This window comes from Macrobrachium rosenbergii, chromosome 3, assembly GCF_040412425.1.
Source record: "Macrobrachium rosenbergii isolate ZJJX-2024 chromosome 3, ASM4041242v1, whole genome shotgun sequence".
Lineage (NCBI taxonomy): Eukaryota > Metazoa > Arthropoda > Malacostraca > Decapoda > Palaemonidae > Macrobrachium > Macrobrachium rosenbergii.
This window is the reverse complement of record NC_089743.1, coordinates 55,043,886-55,066,261: the sequence shown is the minus strand read 5'-3', so window position 1 is coordinate 55,066,261 and position 22,376 is coordinate 55,043,886. Positions and strand designations below refer to the sequence as shown.

Below are 22,376 nucleotides of genomic sequence, written 5' to 3'. Positions count from 1 at the left end.
ATGCCTCTCCTTCCAAGGCACTGACCCCTACTCCTTTGGTGGTTGCAGTAACAGTTTTGCATGACTCGCATGTTGTGACACAAAGGATTTAAGAGCCTTTGGGTGTGGTTCTAGCTCTTGTAGAGGGCAGAAGTTGTGCATTGTGGTGCAAATAAACCTCAGTAGCCCTGCGCCTTACAGTGGCTTTTATTTTTTTAGAGTAAATCTCTCAACCTCCACTTGCTCTGTCACTTGCACCTGCAGCAACCTTGAGATCCATTTTCTCCATTAAAGAAGACATGTGACATGGAGATAAACTTGCTTTCTTGCACTCCTCTCCTGTCCCATGGGTTTCATGGCACTTGCTATCTACCCTAGTCACACAGTAAAGCCTGTTTCCCTTGTATTCATAGCTAGTTTAGCCCACACCATCTCTCTCTCTCTCTCTCTCTCTCTCTCTCTCTCTCTCTCTCTCTCTCTCTCTCTCTCTCTCTCTCTCTCTCTCTCTCTGGGTTCACACCTCGCATACTAAGACTTTTGCAAGGTTTATGGTTTTTCCTGTCTCCAGAGAGTACGGATGTTGCTCACCTGCATCGCTCTCTTCCAGTCAGAAAATATCGGAAGTTTTGAAAGATGATAATACTTTTCCTATCAAAGAGGATATTGCAATACACTCCCTGAACACCTGAATTAGCCCTTAATCCCACTAGCCGGAACAACTCTCAATTACCCATCCCACTATAGTGGGAATTTTAACAGCCAGCATTACCAATGCTGCAGGTAAAATCTTGTCACTTGAGCTACCATAACAAACGGTTGGCAACGCTAACACAGGTGTGCGCCGACACGCCCTATTTTCATCAATTGCTTTTTGTTCGCGCTGCTGGAAGGTTGTTTCCTTCTGCAATGCGAGGTTTTAATCCTATTGCCCGACTTCTCTTTGTATTTTGGACCTCTGGTGAAGACCTGGATTTTATTTACCGGTTTCTTCTGATTTTTCTGGATATCTTCGACGTGGAACGTCTTTGGATTTGGACTCACCTACAACGGTGGACTCTGGCGCTCATCGCTTCTTCTTCCTGCAAAGATGGACGAGTACCTTGAGACACGATAGACAGATCAGTTGATGGATTTAGCGAGTTCAAAGGTAGTCAGACAGATAGAGGATAGGATTGCATTTAGTAAGGAAAATTCAATAGCTAGTCTTCTTCAACATTTCTCAGATAGGGATAATAGTAGTATTAGGATGACTAATTCTTCTTCTTTTTCAGCTCCCCTGCCTGTTCCAGAACCAGCCCTAGTGGGTGCTGAGGGTAATGGCAGAACCGCAAGCCTCCGAGTGGGTAGGGTCTGCCGGCCCCCTCGGCGTGGAGCAGGCAGTGAAGGATTCCCCCCCCCTTGTAGTATTGATAAATTTAATGTTGATAATGTTAGGATCAAGATCTAGGTGCGATAAAGGAGGATAGGTTTGGGTTGGTAGTGAGGAGAAGGTATTAACGGTGCAGTGTCATTCTCCTGAACGGATTCCGGTTTCGGGTTCGAGTGGTTTTTGTGCTCTGACAAGAGTTTTCCTTCATCTCCTCTTTCGATCTGGCTCAGTCTCAAGTCAATGTTTCAGTTATGGTGGGGCAGAATCCTTCTGCTTTCGCTTCTAACTCACTTCCTACTGTTTTCTAAATCTCCCACTGTAGTTTCCCCCTTCCCGGTATTTTCTACTCCTCCATCTAGTAAGGCGGATTATGGTGTGTCCTTTCAGCTTCTAAAGTAATTTGCGGGACCTGCAATTGGATGTGGCGGGTTATAAGATGGATGGCGGGGTTTTTCGTCAGGTATAGACCTATGGCGAGAGGTTATAGTTTTTCTTGAATGTTTTCTCTAACATTAGAGAGTATGTGACACAGGAGTGTCCAGAATTCATGTTGGATATGTTTTCAGGATTATTGAAGGGGGCCAGATTCGATGTACCTTCTTTCCTTTTCATTCTGTTTTCTTCTGGGTTATCTGTCGCTTCATCTCCTGCTCCCACATTCTCTGTTACTCCCTTTTCAGTTTCCTCTTCGGCCTTTTCTTCTTCTGCTCCACTCTTTCCTGCGGCTTCTGCATCTTCCGTTTTCCCTTGTTCTTCGATTTTGGTTTTCCTCCTCTCAGGTAACTTCTTTTTATGCGTCTGCTATTCCTATGCCTCCCGCCTTTTCCTTCCTCAGTACAGTCTTCTCCAGTAGGAGGAGCTTCTGGACAGGCGAAAACCCAGTTTCGGCAGATTTTGGCCGCAGGGGTCTCTTGTTCCACCCCTTCGGGTATGCACAACCCCTTGCTTCCGCTTCATGCGGCTGTTCCGATAGTATCAGGTATTTCACAGGGTTTTCCTGTCGATTCCAGTTCGGGTTTGCGCTCCGCGGGTTTAGCAGGGTGTGCGATACCTTCTTCGAGCGGTCCGCTGCTTCCATCACCTGCATTTTCCGCGGCAGTAACTCAGGGTAGCTTCTACCTCTTTCATTCTCCCTCCTTCATCTTCTTCCGTCCCTCCGCAGCGGTTTCGTTTGCGCGTCTTCCCCTTGGTAATAATGGGGAATCAGCTCTGGGTTTTTATCGGTTCAGCCTTCTCTTCCCGGCGGGTCCAACTATGCAGATTCAGCTCCGGGTACCCGATTAGTTGTGGGTGCGCAGCATTCTGGTTAGGTTGGTCCGATTGCGGACTCTTCATAGTTGTCCGAGGCTTCATTCAGTGCCTCCTCCTTTGTCAGTCTTAGACCGTTCGGACATTGGGGAACAGGATTCTTATCCGTAGGTGCAGGAGATTTTGACGGACTTCGCATGTCTTCTTACCAGCAGTAACGATTACAGTCACATGCTGGAGTATGTTACTTCTTCGCACCTTCAAGCAAGAGCTCCAGACCTCCCGATTTAGTCAATTCAGTCTTTTTTTTTTTTTTTTTTGAGTTTTTCTATGACACTAAGCCAGCTCCTGTCTCTTTTTCGTGTTGGCTGGTTTGGTTCGATCAGGTTAGCCAGGCTTTGGAGGAGGCGGACGTTTGCTTAGCACCAGTAGTGGCTTCTAATAGACAGCACTCTTCTCTTCTCTCTCCAAGTAGGACGATTTACGCAGTTCGAGGTAATCCTTCAGCAGGTGTCAGGTTGCCCCTCAGTGAATCGGTTGAGGCAATCCTGCTTAAGTCTCTGGCGTCGTCTTGGCTCGTAGGAACTTCTCTTAGGGAAGCAGGTGCTTGGAGTATGTGTTGCGCAGTCAGACTGAGGCTCGTGTGCATTCTTTCTGGATGCGATCAAGTTATTGTAATGTGGGCTCTAAAGAGTGATGGCTATGTCCCTTCGGATCTGTGGCTGTTGGCAGCCTAATAAATTTATCTTGAGGGGTGTGGCTCACCAGGCGAAAGCTTTGGCTTCGTCTACGACGTTTGGGGCAGGAAAGTCGAAATTTCTATCTTGGTCATCTTCCCCCTCAGTTTCCGGACGTTCATAAGAGGGATTGCTTAGAACACCATTAGCCTTAGCTAATTCATGTTCAAGGATGATGACGTGGCCATGGTTTCTTCTAACTCATGTCTCCGGTGTCGGCAATTATGCATCATCAAGGATACAGAGTGTTGAGGTATCTAGACGATTGTTTGATCTTGGCCTCCTCTCTAGAGGAGCTAGTAAGAGCAAGGGAATGCTATGGAATTCTTAACATATTCAGGTAAGAGGATTCTCTCTCTTCCTCTGAGGGTTTTCACAACCATAGAGAGAGTCCAATAGGTCCTTCAATAGATAGAAGGGTTCCCGTCTAGCAGGGAACGGCCAGTACCAGCTTGGAGAAGCCTCTTTGGGAGAATCTCTCTCTCTCTCTCTCTCTCTCTCTCTCTCTCTCTCTCTCTCTCTCTCTCTCTCTCTCTCTCTCTCTCTCTCTCTCTTTTTTTAATTCCAGGGTCTTGTGTCTGGATGCACACTCTCTTCAGGTATGTCTCAGGAATCGCTGGGACTTCCACAACGAGAACGCAGTTATAGTCGGGAGCGATTCTTGCCTGTTGGATCGTTTGTGTTAGTCAGAAGTGCATCTGACAGGGGAAGGTCTATCGACTCCCCTCTTCCTGACATTCATCTGTACACAGATGTCTCAGATCAAGGTTGGGAAACAACCTTGGAGGAATCCAGGCCTCAGTAATGAGAATAGTCAATAAATCTTTGGGAAAATCAATGCTGTAAAGGAAGCCCTCAGTTGCTCTCAGTATTAGTGCGCAACAGAGTAGTGGCTATGTTTAGCGACAGCATAATTGCCGTGTTGTATCTGAAGAGCTCGGAGGGGGAACAGGCTCAACAGAACTCAATACTATAGCACTTAGTCCTGAGAGGGTGCGAAGAACAAAAAGTCTCTTCTTCCCCGATTGATATTGGAAGTCTCAAAGTACGGGCAGATTCACTAAGTCGCTCCTGTTCAGGTATTTGGGGGGAGAGTGGACTTTGACTTTGGAAGTAATATGTTAGGTTCTCCGGAAGTGGCCAGCAACTGTCGACGTATTCGCGACATAATTAAACCATTGTCTTCCGGATTATTTCTCTCTAATGGTGTCCCCAGGTCGATAGTCACCAAGGTGACGTTACAAGTTGGAATCACATGCAAGTGTACGCCTTTCCTCCATCTGGTCTCATTAACCCTTTAATGCCAAGCCCTATTTACAAAAACGTCTCCCGTATGCCGTTTCGTGAGTTAGCGCTGAAGCGGAAAAAAAGTTTTTTCAAAAATCACAGCACGCTTAGTTTTTAAGATTAAGAGTTCAGTTTTGGCTCATTTTTTTGTCATTGCCTGAAGTTTAGTATGCAACCATCAGAAATGAAAAAAAATATCATTATCATATATAAATATTGGAATATATGACAGCAAAAAAAAAATCTCGTATATAATTGTATACAAATCGCGCTGTAAGCAAAACGGTTAAAGCTAATGAGTTAATTTTTTTTAGTTGTATTGTACACTAAATTGCGATTATTTTGGTATATAACAAATTTTAAAACGATCAAAGCAACACAGAGAAAATATTATCACAAAATGATGCATGAATTTGTTACGCCATGGACGTAAAAAAATGTTTTTCAAAAATTCACCATAAATCAAATATTGTGCTAGAGACTTCCCGTTTGTTGAAAAAAATGAAGCTAATTGATTGAATATTACTAGACTGTAAGTGTTTTAGCTTACAATTGCAGTTTTCGACCATTTCGGTCGAGTTAAAGTTGACCAAAAGTCTAATTTTTTCTATTTATCGTGATTTATTTGGAAATATTTCAAAACTGATAAAAGCTACAACCATGAGTTATTTTTTTTTGTATTGTACATGAAATTGCACACATTTTCATATATAAAACTTTATGTAATGACTAATATAAAACGGTGCAAATATTACGACAACGAGACAAAAGAATTTCTGAGATGTTCGGCAGAGTTACCACGCAGACGTAAGGAACATGTTTTTTAAAAAATTCACCATAAATCGAAATATTGTGCTAGAGACTTCCAATTTATTGCAAAATGAAGTTAAACGATTGAATATTACTAGAATGTAAGAGTTTTAGCTTACAATTGCGTTTTTTGACCATTTCAGTTGAGTTAAAGTTGACCGAAGGTTGAAATTTTGGCAGTTATCGTGATTTATGTGACAATATTTCAAAACTGATGAAAGCTACAACCATGAGTTATTTTCTGTTGTATTCTACATGAAATTGCACACATTTTCATATATAAAAGTTTATGTAACGACTAATGTAAAAAGATGCAAACATTACGACAACATGACGAAAGAATTTCTGAGATGTTCGGCCGAGTTACCGTTGATTAAGAGACGTAAGGAAAAAATTTTTTTTTTTCAGAAATTCACCATAAATCGAAATATTGTGCTAGAGACTTCCAGTTTGTTGCAAAATGAAGGTACATGATTGAATATTACTAGAATGTAAGAGTTTTAGCTTATAATTGCTTTTTTTACCATTTCGTCGAGTTAAAGTTGACCTAAGCTTGAAATTTTGGCAGTTATCGTGATTTATATGAAAATATTTCAAAACTGATAAAAGCTACAACCATGAGTTATTTTCTGTTGTATTCTACATGAAATTGCGCACATTTCCATATATAAAACTTTCTGTAACGACTAATATAAAACAGTGCAAACATTACGACAACGTGACGAAAGAATTTCTGGCGCGAACATAAGGAAAAAGTTTTTTCAAAAATTCACCATAAATCGAAATATTGTGCTAGAGACTTCCAGTTGATTGCAAAATGAAGGTAAATGATTGAATATTACTAGATCGTAAGAGTTTTAGCTTAAAATTGCGTTTTTTGACCATTTTGGTCGAGTCAAAGTTGACCGAAGGTTGAAAGTTTGGCAGTTATTGTGGTTTATATGAAAATATTTCCAAACTGATAAAAGCTACAACCATGGGTTGTATTTTGCTGTATTGTACATGAAGTTGCACACATTTTCATATATAAAACTTTATGTAACGGCTAATATAGAACAGTGCAAAAATTACGACAAAAAATGACAAAAGAATTTATGAAATTTTCGCTGAGTTACCCCTCGTGCGTAAGAAAAAGTTTTTTCAAAAATTCACCATAAATTGAAATATTGTGCTAGAGACTTCCAATTTGTTGCAAAATGAAGGTACATGATTGAATATTACTAGAATGTAAGAGTTTTAGCTTTTCAATTGCGTTTTTCGACCATTTCGGTCGAGTCAAAGTTGACCGGTTGAAATTTTTGTAGTCGACGTGCGGGCGTCCACTCGGCACACCAACAGACAATTTTAGTCGACGTATGATACGTATAATAGGTGTTTAAGGGTTAATCAGGTAATAGGGAAATTGCGGAAGAGTGTCAAGATGACCTTGACTCTAATAGCTCCCTGCTCGCCATAACACGCTTGGTTTCTGGAACTCCTAGAGCTCCTTGCCGAAGTTCGGATGTCCCTACCAATTCGAAACTTCTTCTCAGACGACCGCATTCGTACTGTTATTATCCAAACCCTCACGTGCTGGACCTAGTTGCAGGGCAACTGTAGAGAGAGCCGCTAAACAGTCCGGACTCCCTGAAACTGTGTCTAAATCGTTTTCTTTTAGGTTGAGTAAGTCAACCCGTAAGCCTTACCAGGTTCAGCTAGAAATGGTATAGAAGTTAGTGTTGTAAGGAAGGTCATTCTATCTCTAGACCTTCCATTGCCAAAATAGCGGATTTTCTTTTATTCCTCCGGAAAGTCAAGTGTCTTTCATATTCGGCTATTGCTGACCACCGCTCAACGATTAGTGGTCTATTTAGTTTCCACATTCCTGAAGTTTCAGGTAGTAAGATAATTGATGATTAAGTTCTTTTAAGATTGAACGTCCTGTTTTGCCAACTCGGGTCCCCTTCATGGGACTTATGGGAAGTATTTCAATATTTATCTTGCTTTCCCCTGCCTTTGAACCTGTTGAAGCTGTAACGTTAAGACACTAAGGAGTTGCCTTTTCTTACGGCTTTAGCTTCAGCTAAAGGGTTGGGCGAGCTTCAGGCAGTTTCTAGGTTGGGTTTGTATGCGAGAATGATACATAGTTGCCTGTCTTCCAGAATTTGTGGCGAAGACAGAGTCGGAGGTTAAAACTCTCCCTCATTCGTTTAAAGTTCTTTATCTGCAAGTGTTCATTACTGGTGATCCAGTGGCGATATCTTTATGTCCAGTGCAAGCATTAAAGTCTATTTATCAAAGGTTGCGAAACTCCTTCCACTTCCGCACACACTTGTCTCTCCGCAAATCCTTCCTGTCTGCTGTCAGAGAATGTGATTAGTTACTTTCAGAGGGATGAGATTTCCCAGGCTTCTCAGGGTTGTTCTTTGTCGTCTTCAGCTCTGTATTTTCCTGACCGCACAGTATTCGGAGTATGTCCAATTCATCTTCTTTTCCCAGGAATTATTTGCTTCCGTCTATTCTGGAAGCAGCTACTTGGAAGTCTCTCTCAGTGTTTACTCATTTTACTTAAAGATGTTCGATTCGCCTCACAGCGTTTAGTGGTGAAGTCTATTATGTGGGGTGCGTTCATTTAGCTGAAGATGGTATTAATGCGGAGGTTCAGAGGGTTATTCTCTTAGTCCATGTGCAGCGATGAAGTCTATTATCTAGGGCGTGTTCTTTTAGCTGAGGTGGTATTCGCTTAGTGCGGAAGTGCGGAGGGTTATTCTCTTAGTCCACGTTAGCGGCGAAATCTATTATCTAGGGGCGTTTATTTAGCTGATGCGGTATTCGCTTAGTGAGGAGATTCTTACTGTAGGTTAACCAGATAGAGGAATTCCTATTAGTCTTCAGAATTCTTAGGCAACAGTGGTAATATAATCACATGAACTTAGGTTTAGTACATTTTAAGTATCTTAGTCTTTGATAGTTTACCTACGAGAGTCCAAGGGGGTACTCTAGTAGGCTAGGCTATTTCGTCGGCACTGAGACACTTCTTCACTCATGGATCGGCGGACCATATCCGGAGGGTCAGCGGCTCGGCACACTGCATTATTTCCCTCCATACATGAGAGGCTATGAATAGCCACATGGGAGGTCACCGTACTCCTCCATACATGAGAGGTTCTGAAGAACCACATGGGAGGTCGACGGACCGAGACAGTACGGACCTGACGGGCGATCAAAGTACTCTCCAACATGTCTCATCACCAAAAGCAACGATTGATAAGGTCAGTGTTTAACTAGATAGGTATCCTAGCCAAGAGTACTGACCTGACTGTCGATCAAAGTACTCTCCAACATGTCTCTTCACTGAAACCATTGATTGATATGGTGAGTGTTTGGCTAAATGGATATCTTATGCAGAGCAGATTGGTGAGCTACCATCTCTGCGGTTGTCAAAGGGGCGTGCAATAGAATTGATCCCTCCTCCTCTAAATGTTAATCGGGCTAATTCAGGTGTTCAAGGAGTGTATTGCAATATGAAGTTTTCATAATAAAACTAATATTGTAATACTTACCTGAACACCTGAATGATTCCCACCCTCCTTTCCCCACATCAATTTTGACCTTGAATAAAGCAATTGGCAAAAATGGGGCGTGTCGGCGCACACCTGTGTCAATGTTGCCAACCGTTTGTTATGGTAGCTCAAGTGACAAGATTTTACCTGCAACATTGCATTGTTCGGGCTAGTGGGATTAAGGGCTAATTCAGGTGTTCAGGTAAGTATTACAATATTAGTTTTATTATGAAAACTTCTTATTTCTTGTCTGTCAAGAATAATGAGCCTCTCAAAGTAGAACCTTCTCTTGGTTGATGGATTGCAACCTTGGTTGATGAAGTTCAGATCCATGCTTTTGAAGCTAAGGCTTCTATCAGACCTCATTATCTCATAAGAGATATCCCTTCCCTTCCCTCTTTGAGGTAATAAAACTCCTTACACTTAAGACTTTGGAGACCCATTAGCATAGATAGGACAGTATTTTGATCAGTTGTAGGACTTTTGAGTTTTCTTGGGATATGATGTTCAAGTCATTGTTCCTCTACTTGATGAGTACTCTTTCAACTGATTTTTAGACTGGGTCTAGGAGGCCTTTAATTATGACTGGCAATCTCTTCCTTCCATATTAGTCTTCGATGTTGCTTGCAGTCAACAAATAAATTAGTGGTACATCCTAAAGGATTCAGGCTTGCTGTAGCTGAGGCAATAGACTGTATTCTCAGGGAAGTAACGAGCAGGATGGAAGGCATATGTTCTGAGGATGGGTGAAAAGACAATGACTTTCCCCAATATGTTTCTTTTATCAGAAGGAAAGTCATAACGCTGCTGTAAAAGAGCTGATTGCGCATTTCATGGGAGGAAAATTCCTCCTGGCTTAGAGACAACCAGAGACCATTCCTCTGCCAGGGACAATTGTTGTTCTGATGTCTTCAAAGGCAGATACTGTTGGGAAGTTCCAGAGGGAGCTACAGTATTAGGTTTTGCCAGCTGGAAAGAGCAGTCTTCAAACAGCGTTGAACATGGATGAACTATCCAAATTTAAGTCTTGTGGTCCCTATATGCTGAGTATCCATTTTGTACATGAGTTATTGGTCTTTTTTCTAGCAGACTCTGTAATTAAGAAGAAGCAATTCTTAATAAGGTTTTCAGATATGTTAACGTCATCTTTATTTTGATCTCCCAGGAATAGCAGGTGTATTGGACTTGCACCTCTTCCGTGTTATTCTGGTTAGGGAAATCTCTGAGAGGCTTGATGCCACTATGATCACACTGGCCATGGTAGGACACTTTCAGATCGATGGCTGAGAGACTTCTCCGTTAATACAATATTCCTATGGTTAAAGCAAGTAATTTTCTGAATGTGCCCCACCCTCTTGAATCCTAGGGATCTGTTTGTAAACCGAAGGGTCAGAAGATCAGTACTATTTCAACTTCTTTGGCTTTTAAGTTGAATGTGGGAAAATCAGTTTTGAACATGGCACATAGAGGTTCCTTTCTACTTTTATCAGATTTCACTTGAGAGATTTAACACATATGGAACATTTAACACGGCTACCAAGTTTTGTTACAGCTTAATAACAAGAAAGAGGAGGCAGACTTATATGCATTTTTGTAAGCTATCCTCTGACCCACAGGTGTAGACCTTCAGGGGAACCTGCACCTATGTCTCACCTTGTAGCTAAGCATCACATTCCTGATATTTCTCAGATTATGTTAACTGCAGGTTAAGTAAAAACTTTGACCTTACTTACTAGACCCTTATCCAGTCCTGACCCCTTGTCAGTCCCAAGACTTCTGTCGGATGCACTTCTCTCAGTGAACAGTGTCACTGACATAGCACCTCTACATCAAGTACTTTGTAGGTAAGGGATGTCTTTTGGACATCAAAGCCATCCCACTTGAATAGCTGTTCAAGTTACAGTAACAGTAAGTTGATGGGTTTCTTTTGAAAAAACAAAATGTAAATTTCAGGAATAAAATTAGTTTTCCTATATACAGACTCATTATTTTACAAAAAAATTACCCACCCCTATACCCTCCTTATTGCAGGTGGCTAAGACCCACAGATAATGACCAGTGTTTTAGGGCCTGGATACATGGAGAAGTGGAAGTTGGAACTCTGCCTCTTCTGCTTTGGGGTTGTTTGGAGATTGTGCTACTAAAGTTTTAGGCCATGTTAAAGTGATAGTTTTGTATGTGAATTTATTTTATTATTGAAAATTTGTATTTTTCATGAAGAAGACTAACTATTTTGTAAGGTTTGATGCAATTATATGTTCATCACAAACTCATTGCAAAACTGAATGCCTAAGTATTTGTTATGTGAACCAGAAGTTCTGAGAGCGTGTATATTCCTCTTAGACTTTTTTTGTTGATTCGTATGTAGAAATTGTCATGATTATGCAGGTGTTGGTAGGTTCAGACTGAAAGATTTCCCCATGCTTAGCTTTTGTTTTAAAGGTTCCTGAAAGGTTGTTATCGAGTAACTGGCTTCAAAAATATAGGATGCATTGAATTGAAAGCTGCTCTGTTGATGTTAAAATGAGAGCGTTTAGTCCTGATTATTTTCTTCCTCTTTAAAATGGATACTAATTTGACTTGTACTGGTAGTCACTCATGGGTTTCGTACTTGTAGCAGGTTTCAAGTCTTATAATTGCGGTATGGTTTTGCATTAACTTTATTACTAAAGTTTGCTGACTACTTTCTTGTCAGTAATAAGTTTCTTGATGAAAAACATTACAGCATGTGTCATTTCGTTAGAATAAGTAGCAAATCATCTTGAAAATAATTGATACATTATTGCTGATAATGAAGGTTACTTAATTTACCAAGATAATTATAGTGCATTTTGGCAGCAGGTGGTGTCTTAAAATGTAGCATCGTAAACTGTTAAACCGGCATGTTATTTCTTAACTGAGCATGATTTATTTCCTTGTGTTGTGAAAGTGCTCTTATTATATCCTCTGAATGTTTACTTCTTTAAACTAATGCAAAAGTATTGTTTTACTGAAATTTGGTCAAAGGTAGTTATTTTTAATAATGGCATGTCATTTCTGAAGCTTCTTGTTTACATGGAGGTTTTCCTTTCTGGCCGTCCTTTATTTTTTATTTCATTATGTGTCTTAAAAGTATCATTAAGAAACAACTGAGGATGACAATGTAAGAGCATGTTATTTTTTTAAAATTTGCTATACTAAAACATACAAACCTTATAACGTTCATAATTTTTGGTAACGTATCTGGTACTGTTCCAATCTCAGAGGGTGGGAGACTTTGCTGTGCACTTATTTCATGAAAAAAGCATCACCTATCCAGTCTATAAATTTATTGCAGTTAGAAAGAATATCTTTTCCCTTGCAAAACTTGTGGTTCTTTTAAATATTTAAAGATTCACCCCTTAGCCCTTTAGCATCATAAGAATATACAATAAGCATTTAAGACATAAGTGCCAGCATTACACAATCTATACAGACAGATCCAAATGCTCCTCTAATTTAGGATTTACTGCAGAATCTTCTAGTCAAACAAGCCAGTTTTTATTACTCAATAAAACATCTGTTTTCACAGCAGAATGGTCAGCAGTATAGATGATTAAAAACCTGCCACCATAGTAATTTGTAATTTTTAGTGACACAAAGTGCTTCAGAAGCCCTTTAAAATTATCATCCTACAAATCACTATGTTCAGCAAATTAAATTTTCTTGGCACAAATTATGTACATCCATTAAAAATGTTGAAATATGTGGGTCCTTTTACATGTAGGCACTAAAGGAAATGGGGATGGTGAAAAAGTAGCCTTAACCTGCAATAACTGTAACCATATCAAGTATACCTTTGCCTGTCTGTGATTTGTTATTGTCTAAATCTCACGTCTTTAGCAAATGACATGAATTGTGGAATAAAAACTGACAGTAGCAAATTTAAAAATGTGAAAATTTAAACAAATTAAAAATTTAAAGTAAATGTTGGATTGTGGTGGTGTTCGCTCCAAATAAAGAATGCCACTTGAAGTAAAATTATCTTGACTTTGAATCGGTCACTCTCATGTGACCCATGGGTATTTGATGAATAACCCACATGACCCCTTCCTGAACGCAGAGAATGCAGATCAACCATTACAGTCAAATATATCTTTAGTGATTTTGCAGCTTTCACCCAGCAACATAAATCAAACATTTGAAACAAATCTTTTAAAGATGTTTAGTCAGAATCTTCAGCATTTCCAGTTTACTCACTCATTAAATCATTAATGAGTTGCAATATATTAACCCTTAAGGGACGGCATAATTTATCAAAGTGCAGCACCCAAGACTGGGGAAACTTTGAGGTCGGCAAAAAAAAAAAAAAAAATCACATCAATGGAAAGAGAATGACACATACATTCACACTGTATAAATAAAAAAATTCTAAAAAATTTTCCCTACCTTCCACAAGAAGTTGAAAATTACTATTTACAAACCCTTGTGGGGCCTCATTTACAAGACAATCGTAAATTTTACCCACTTATATGTTTTTTCTAATAAATTTATTGTATTTTGTAAAATTATTATTACTGCTCACACAATATCAAAACGGATAAGAAATAAAAGCAGTAACATATTTTTGGCATATTTGTTGTAAAATATTCACATAAATTTACGAGAAGAAAGATTCAGTAATTTTTTCTTTACTTTTACTTGCTTTTTCTAATATTTCTTTGCAATTTTCTTTGTAAAATTACATTTACAACCGACATACTATTGTAAAAGACAAAAAAAAAAACAGCAACCCATTCGTATATTTACAAGCAAATTTACAAAAAGACTCATGTGAGAGTCACAAGCATTACTGATACCGGCTAACTCTCACATCTGTATAAAAGTTGCCATTAGTGAATTTATAGCATATAGAAGTATTGGCACCTTTGTTTCGAATCATTATTACCATAACAGTGGTGCGTAATTCTGCTTCACACTGAAGCTCAATCCATCCACCTCCCCAAACCTGTTTTACTTCACAATGAGGCTCAATCCATCCCTTAAGGGTTAAATAAGATCTAATGCATTTCATCAAGAACAAATCCTTTGGGCCAGCCCTATGGAAGTTAAGAATGTTAGCACAGTGGTCTCGTAACACTATTTATTAGTACTACTGTAATAATAATAATAATATAATAATAATAATAATAACACTGACTGGAGATTCTTTTATGCTCTGCAGAATTATTATTAATATATTACAGGTAGTGTACCATCCTACAGTATTAAAACTTCACTCTCATAGGGATGGCTTAAAGCTTACTTGTCCTGTCTCATAGGGATGGCTTAAGGCTTACTTGTCCTGTGGAGGACCCAGAAACCTTCAGGTTCTACTAGTACAATCAGTGTATCTGGTAGTGCAGATACAGTGTCAGGTAAAATATAACCTTTGTCTGTAAAGAAATAGAAATTATCACCTTTTACATATGTATATTCCTCAGTGCAAGCTGGGAAAGTTTGTTGAAACTTGTTAAAAGAATTTGCACCAGTAATTGATGGCGGGTGAGTTTCCCACTCACCTGCCATAAGCTTGAACTTTTTCTACAGCCAACTTTGGGCTCATTTGCATGCTGCATTATAACTGACTTTTGTTGAAGCTAGTATTTTCTCATTTTGTGTATGAATGGTGTTAGTGTCTTGTTTACATGGAAGTTAATGAGAAAAGTGAACAACAGAGGTGTGATGGGAATGAGTGTGTGTGTTTGTCTTCTGTGTCTGTGGACCCCTACCAAACTTCATTCTGTAGGGTTGGGACCTAAAGTAAAATCCTTAATTTCCCTGCAAGGAGTATGCTGGCTGGTCTCCTTCATGGGAAGGCCCTTAACACCACTGAGTCTTTTTGGCTCCTGCCCACCAGACTGCTCTCCCTCTCTCCCTGTTCCTTCTGCTTGTTCTTGTCTCATGTTAAGGTAGGCAACTAGGGGTCCTCCAACAGTGAGGGATCTAGTGCATGTTTTAGACTTCAGAATCTTCCCAGGTGAGACCAAGGCATGTGCTGGCAGTTCATCACTGCCTATCCCTATTTTGGCATCAGGTATTTGTATGACTTCTTTGGTGGAGTACAGTATTTGCAGAAGATGTGGCCTTTTCTCTGTAATTCGGGCTATCTGTCTTTTGCTCTATTCGTGGATCACTTAGCTTTGGCTAAGTGGTCCCCTGTTTGACTGCTACTGATGCTGTTCTCGTTAGGGAGCTTAACCATGTTGAGCCTCCTGTAGCAGTTAGTATTGTGCTTGTGGGAGATGCTCCTGTAGTATCAGACACAGGCCATACTCATTCAACACTGCTGCCTGCTTCAGTTGAATCATCTGCTGTAGATGAGGAGAGTAAGACTCATTGGCAGAGTAAGGTGAAGAAATGCCGTTGCATATCTTCTCCTCCTTATCATTGTAGAGCACTTTTTTGTCATTCACCACTTCTTCTTTTGCCCCATTTTCATTTCATAAGAAGAGAGAGAAGGCTTGGAAGCCTTACAAGAAGTCCCGTCACACTTCAAGTGATCACCTCCTTTCTTTAAGGGTTGGAGAAAGTGGTTGCTCACTTGCTGGTGGGATATCTGCCATAGGTAGAGTTGATACAGGCTTTTCTGAGTGTGCTCTTGACTCATGTCTCTCCTTTCCTTCGAAGACATTAGGACTGCACTGGATTCTTACCCCATTCACACTTCTGCTGAATTACACAAAGAGGATATGGTGCTACTCCTTGCTTAGCACCTCCTCAATCTCCAGATTCTGCACTTGCAGACACAAGGTTCATGTGACAGGTCGCCAATGTGTGATACTTGGTATTTGGTGACCCACATGCATGATCATGTTGATGGGGAAACCTAGGGTGTTCTTGGTTGTCTAAAACTCCTTTGTGCATGCACATGATAGCACAAGTGAATGTTCAACTATAGCCTCTACTATTATGGCATCTGCAAATTATATGGAGGTCTGTAGAAAGTTTGACCATGGTTGGGAGCAAGCTTGTTTTGTGTAAGATCCAAACTTGGCTCATGGTTCAGGAATCAGTACCATCGGGTCTAATTTTATGTGTCCCTTGTCCAGAGAACTCTCAATAGTGTAGAGACTATGTCAGCCCCTCTTTTGGGAGAAGATCCAACGTATGCTTTGGAGGATCTATTAGGACCCTAGGGACCTTTACCTTTAGCAAGTAATGGGTAACATTCTTCCTTCACCTCTACTAGTTGGTGAAGCAGATGCATGCATAGGCAGTTCACCAAGCCATTGTACATTGGTTTTGGCACACCAGCTTAATTGCCAGGGCCAGGTAGGCGGATAGAGTTGTTTATACATCCTTTCATGATAGAAAGGCTTTTGAAGCTTTTTCAATACCAGTGATTGACCTGTTCACCATATGGCTAAACAAGAAGCTTCCTGTGTTCTGCTCTCCCACTCCAGACCCCTGGGGTGTCATACGTGATGCCTTCCAGCAACCCTTGTGATTGTCTGGATGTTTGTGCCGTTTTTTATTTCGATCTGATATGCCAAGAGATCTGCTGAGTTTGTTACTCTAGGTCACAGAATGACCCTGGTAACTTCTCATTGGCCTCACGCTGAGTGGCATCCTGATTTGCTAGGTCTTCTGGTCAAGGCATCCAGAGAGGATCTTTTAACCCACACTTCTGTCAGCTGTACATTTTTAGTACCACCAGTTGATGCAGACTGTCAACCTTTATATTTGAGGGTTATCCAACAGTTCCTGTAAGCAAGAGGCCTGTCTCACAGAACTGCACAGAAATGTACAATTGCCTCTGAAGATCTCTGGCAGTGCATATCAAGGAATGGGGGCTGTCTCCTGCAGTTCGTGTCATATAGGGGATCTTTTTGGTCAGATATATTTTCACTAGCTTGCAGACTTTTTCAACTATCTTTGTCAAGACAAGCTCCTTGCAGTCCCTCTGGTGAAAGGCCATCACTATACCTTAAGCCAGGTCTTTCAGCTGAAGGGAATGGCCCTTTCATCTTGGTAGAATTTTGCATGCTCATGAGGAGCTCCAAACAGTCTTGGCTGCCCCAGGGTCTTTGGTTTCCTGAGTTGGGTGTGATTCTCATCCTCCACAGTCCAACTCAGGTGCTGTATGAGCCCTAGGGAGAGATCTTGATTTAAATACCACCCTCAAGCTTTTTCTTTTTGCTAGCGTAAGTCTCAGCGAAGCATGTTGGTGAGTTGCACAACCTTTTGCATCTTGGGTTTTGGTCAGTCTTGTTCTCATTTGTTCATTGGTTTGTGGCAAAAACCCAGAACCCATCAGTTTTTAAAGAGATATGAGAGATTTTGGTTCTTCTATTTAGAACACTTGGTGGGGATCCAGACGAGGTACTTTTGAGCCTGATACAAGTTTTGCTGCATTATTTAAGGAAAACAAGAACTCTTAGTTGAGAACTTTGGTCTCAGTGTTAGTACTGGCAGGCACAAAAAAATGGTGCCCAAGAGCACCCATTCTTTTTGGCTTCTGGAAGCAGCCAAGCAAGTGTACAAGCCTACCTGCAAGGGAGACTCATTCAGTCCAGACAAGAGCTCACTTAAGTCAGGGAAGTTGGCCCATTACCAGTCTCTCAGAGGGACTTAATTTTCACAGGTAATGAGAGCAGGTGTCTAATAGTGTCAGACTAACTTTACCTCATTTTACCTTAGGCACATCACCTACAAGTCCTTGCACTCCTTTTTTTTAGGACCTGTGGTAGTCGTCCAAGCTCTTCTCAGGCAGAGGTTGAATGGGTAAGTGACAGGTTTCTCTCTCTCTCCTCTATATCTTTCCTTCCTGTTTCTGCAATGCAGCAGTCAGGCAGTTATGTGCTGGAGCTAGCCTCATTAAAGGTAGGCTGTATAATTAAGCATCCAGTCTTAGATTTTAAGCTCATAAGGTATGAAACCCACCACTCTCCCTTTTCAGGGAATTGGAGGAAGGGTTAAAGCTGTCATCTAAACCCATCAATTTATAATTGACCTGGATGTCACCTGCCTTCCAACTTGAGCCCCTTGTTAATTCAAACACCACTTGGTTCTCCAAAGTTTCCTTAGTCAGAGGACAGACATCTCAGTCTGGCGCATGGCCTTATCAGTCTTTCATCCCTATGCCAGGAGGTTACAGGAGTTGTTTGTTCCTCGTGCATTATCATGACCAAAACATGGCATTTCTGGGTGGAGGTTCAACTGCTAGTTGAGATGCTATCTTCTCTATAAAAGGTAATGGTTTATATTTCATAGGTATAGAAACTGAAGTCTCTTCTCATAATCCCGCTTGAACTACCTTACATAGTCCTTAATGCTAAAGGAGAAATTGCTGGCTTATAGCAGGTGAGTGGGGAACTTCCCTACTTACCTTCCTACCACCAGTTAACTACTTTGTAACCAAGTTTCAACAGTCATTTCCAGTGTGCAATTCGGAATGCTCATACATAAAAGGCTCTGGCTTGTATAACTAGAAAAAAATACAAATCACATTTAAAATTTTGATATATTTTTAAGAACGAACCCTTGAGACCATCCTTGTTTAAGTTGGGATATTTTTTCCCCTTGTCTGGGTAAACTCTTCATTGATAATAATGATGATCATTCCTTAGATTCTGTATGATATGTTTTGTGGAACCTAACCCCTTGAGATTGAATTTAAAATGACACCAAATTCTTTAGTGTAACATGAAATATCCTGTTACACAGAGCGATCAAAGAAAATTATTGCTAGGCGTTTTCACTCAGGCAGTGAAAGGTGAGTGTTCTGGCACAGACAGATTTTAAGCCCCCTTCCCTCACCCCCATCCTCAGAGTACATGAGAGGACCCATATACTCTGCTGCACCAAATATAAATACAATACATATCTCTATTATGACGCTGAAAAAGACCATAATTGACGTGAATTTTTTTCTTTTGTATTTCTTTTTTATTGTTTGTGAGAAATAGTAAAATTACAGGCCATCTTGTTTTGATGTTACTGTATAAATATATTGTTCTTATTTAACTTGAATGATTATGCTGCACCATATCTTCTTAGGCAGTTACTCAAGAATTGCACATTTACCAATGTAGTGTATAACTTTTATTGATATTTGCCAAGCACTGCACATGTTCACTTTGACATTTCTTTTTATTTATTATCTGCCTTGTAATCTCAAGGTATTTGTAACATCTTAAATATCCAAGCTGGTCTTCAATTTCATATACTGAAGATGCAGGAAGAAAAGTCCTCATAGTGTATGTTATCATTTTATAGCTGTGGCTGTGTTTTTTGGGCATGAGACCATTTACTAGGAACATTTACATTCATTTCACCTACTTTCTATGCAGCTTACCCTTTCAGTTGATAAGGCTGTGTACATACATATTAGTGAAGTCTCAAAGTAAAGTAATGTTTTTGAGTAACATGTTAGTGAAGTCTCAAAGTAAAGTAATGTTTTTGAGTACTTTCTCACTTGGTTACATAATGTTGTTCGTGCAGACATTATTTAGTTGTATTTTGGTGCAAAGTCATTTAGTACAGCTCAGTTAGGAACTTAGCAAAAGCCATTATCCATTAAGTTTTATGCTAGCCCTTAATACTGTATGTAGTAAGCCTTTTGTAGAGAATTAGTGTAGGCCTGCTCATGTGGTATGTCATAGCACAGTTCAGTCATTTGAAAGGGTAAGTGTGACAAGAGCAACAAAATAGATCCTTGTTGTTTGTGTTTACTTTGTTTAGAATGAAAGATTCATTTTTACTGCTTATTTGTTGGGAGCAATGATTTCTTAACTGTCTGTGTGTCATTCTTATAGTAAGGATCATTACACGCGAGTCTTGTTATAGGTTTACTAACACAATGTTTGTGTTTGTGCTGATTTTGATTGAGGTCTGTTTCTTTTTCCTTTTTTTCTGCACCCTGGTGGAATTGTCTTCACGTATGTATGAGTTTTATTTGTGTGTTGCACTCTGGATTTGAAATGAAATATGTGCTTTATATATCCCATGCAGATAATCACTGATATATCATTAGAATTGATCATACTTTTAAGATGAATGTTTTAACCTCATGTGCCTGGATTCCTTTTTGGAGATCTCAGTTTTCAAGGCTTGCATTTCTCCGCAGATATCAGCAGCTTTTTTTCCACTTTTTCATTTGTAATTCAATTGGGAGTTTTGTTTGATCAGGATTGAATATGGAGAAGACGCCTTTGAAGTTGAAGCTGAAGTTGGGAGGCAGTCCCTCTACACCAGAGCAAAGGAAAGGATCACCAGTGCACCCTACCATAATCCCAACCATGGGTGATGAAGATCAAGGCCAGTTGATGTCAGATGAAGAGATGGAGGAGGAGGAGGGGACAGAGGAAGGCCAGGTGAGGATCTTGAGTAACAATGTACTTTGCATTTTCTTATTTTACATTCCAAGCCAAGATTTTTCTGCTGATCTAAGGTTTCCCACATCTGTGACTCAAAATGTCAGTATTTGACAGTTCCATCTACAAGAGTGCAAATCCAGAAGTAGACAAAATCAGTAAATAGAAGCAGCTTTGTCACCAGATATATATATATATATATATATATATATATATATATATATATATATATATATATATATATATATATATATATATATATATATATATATATATATATATATATATATATATATATATATATATATATATATATATATATATATATATACATATATATATGCATACACACACACATATATATATATATATATATATATATATATATATATATATATATATATATATATATATATACATATATATATATATATATACACATATATATATATATATATATATATATATATATATATATATATATATATATATATATATATATATATATATATATATATATATATATATATATATATTTGTCAAGTGATCAAGCACCTGGTTATTACACAACTAATAATACCAAAAAGTTACCTCACTTCGACCAGATACTTGAAACCTCATAACAAAATATTAAGACTGAATACTTACTTATCACTTGAGAAAATCAATCTAACTTTATCAAGTTATGGGTGAGGTAACAACCAGCAAGCTATAAACAGATTAGTGGAAAATGGGCATCACTTCAACAAACACTATAACTGTTTCCCTGGTTCTGTTTCACCTAGATAAGTCTCAGGTGAACAAACAGATATATCACTTACCTTGTACACATTCATTAATTTCTCTAATCTTTTGTGGTCAAAATGAAATGCTGTGCTTTTAAAACTTTAAACAGACAAATTTATTTCTAAGTTCAAAAGTTATTTGCAGAGTTCACAATCTCAAAAAGATTTACTGTTATCTGACAACAGTGTAAAATTTAAGTATTTCTTAATCAAGTTTAATTCACAAAACTTTAATTTATTAAGAAAGCAATTTGGTTAAGTAAGATTCAAACCATTAACTATCACTCAAATTTTAAACATATACCTGATTAACTAAACTCAACACAAGTGTTCACCAAAACATCAGTAGATGGAAGTCAATACAAGTACTCACTGAAGTCTCAATAATAAGTATGCACTGACAAGATGCTAAGTAATCACCAGCACAAAACTTTGTAAAACACTGATTATAAAATCTAACTAATATGATAACACAGACATATAAGAATGAAATATGCAAAAATGGAAATATACCAACAGCAATTTCACCAAGACAAAAATATGTTTAAAGATTATATCAATCTTTCAAAAGATTACCTTCACTTTTAAAAAAGAAGGTTAAACTCACGTCTTCCTAAGACTTTCTCAAAGACAACACTGCCAAGTCACAATGACATACACATTGATATATAATTAGCAGCAAGACACATTAGAACTCACTATAAGAGATATTATCCACCTCTTATCAAAACAATTCTCTTTTACCTAGAACATCATTTTTAACTCTCAACATAATATAAAACCAGTAAACATCACATTACCTTTTGTAAATGTTACACTATTATACACTTTCCACAATGCTTGTGTAAAGGCCATTTCTGAGCCTATACTTGATTTAAGTCTCTGTTTTATGAACAGAGGTTTGATCTCGCTTATTCCGAGACATTGTGTGATAGCAGTAACGTGAGCCGGCATCATAAGTTATATCTTTCCCTAACTAAAATCTAAGGACTACTGGAATGAGATACTAAGTACAAAACTAAAACCCTTTATTGACAAAATCAACGAAAAATAACTTCTTAAAATTACGAAGAATGAAATCCAATGTTTCACATAACTATCAGAAAATCTTCTAAGGAAATAATGCTCCAAAATCATAAACCCCAATTACAGAAAATAACTCATCTGTCAAAACATGAACACGCCAATCAATTAAAACAGGTCATCTCAAATGTCATACCACTGTCATCCTCGTAGGAGGGAGAGAAAAAAAGAATAGGAATGGAGTGGAACAGAAATACCTGTGAAAGAAGAAACGTCACATT

General features: G+C 38.9%; 1 protein-coding gene across 6 annotated transcripts in view; it reads left to right on the top strand.

Moving 5' to 3' along the window:
* LOC136855870 (bromodomain-containing protein 7-like) overlaps positions 1-22,376 on the top strand; it is a 220,400-nt gene that overhangs the window by 58,330 nt on the left and 139,694 nt on the right. For 4 of the 6 annotated variants that reach the window (XM_067133269.1, XM_067133285.1, XM_067133293.1 and 1 more), the window contains exon 3: positions 20,103-20,287. In XM_067133269.1, coding sequence (XP_066989370.1) covers positions 20,111-20,287 — 177 coding nt within the window. In that variant the 5' untranslated portion in view covers positions 20,103-20,110. The remainder of the gene's footprint in view (positions 1-20,102; positions 20,288-22,376) is intronic. The other 2 variants (XM_067133302.1, XM_067133313.1) reach the window with 1 other exon arrangement.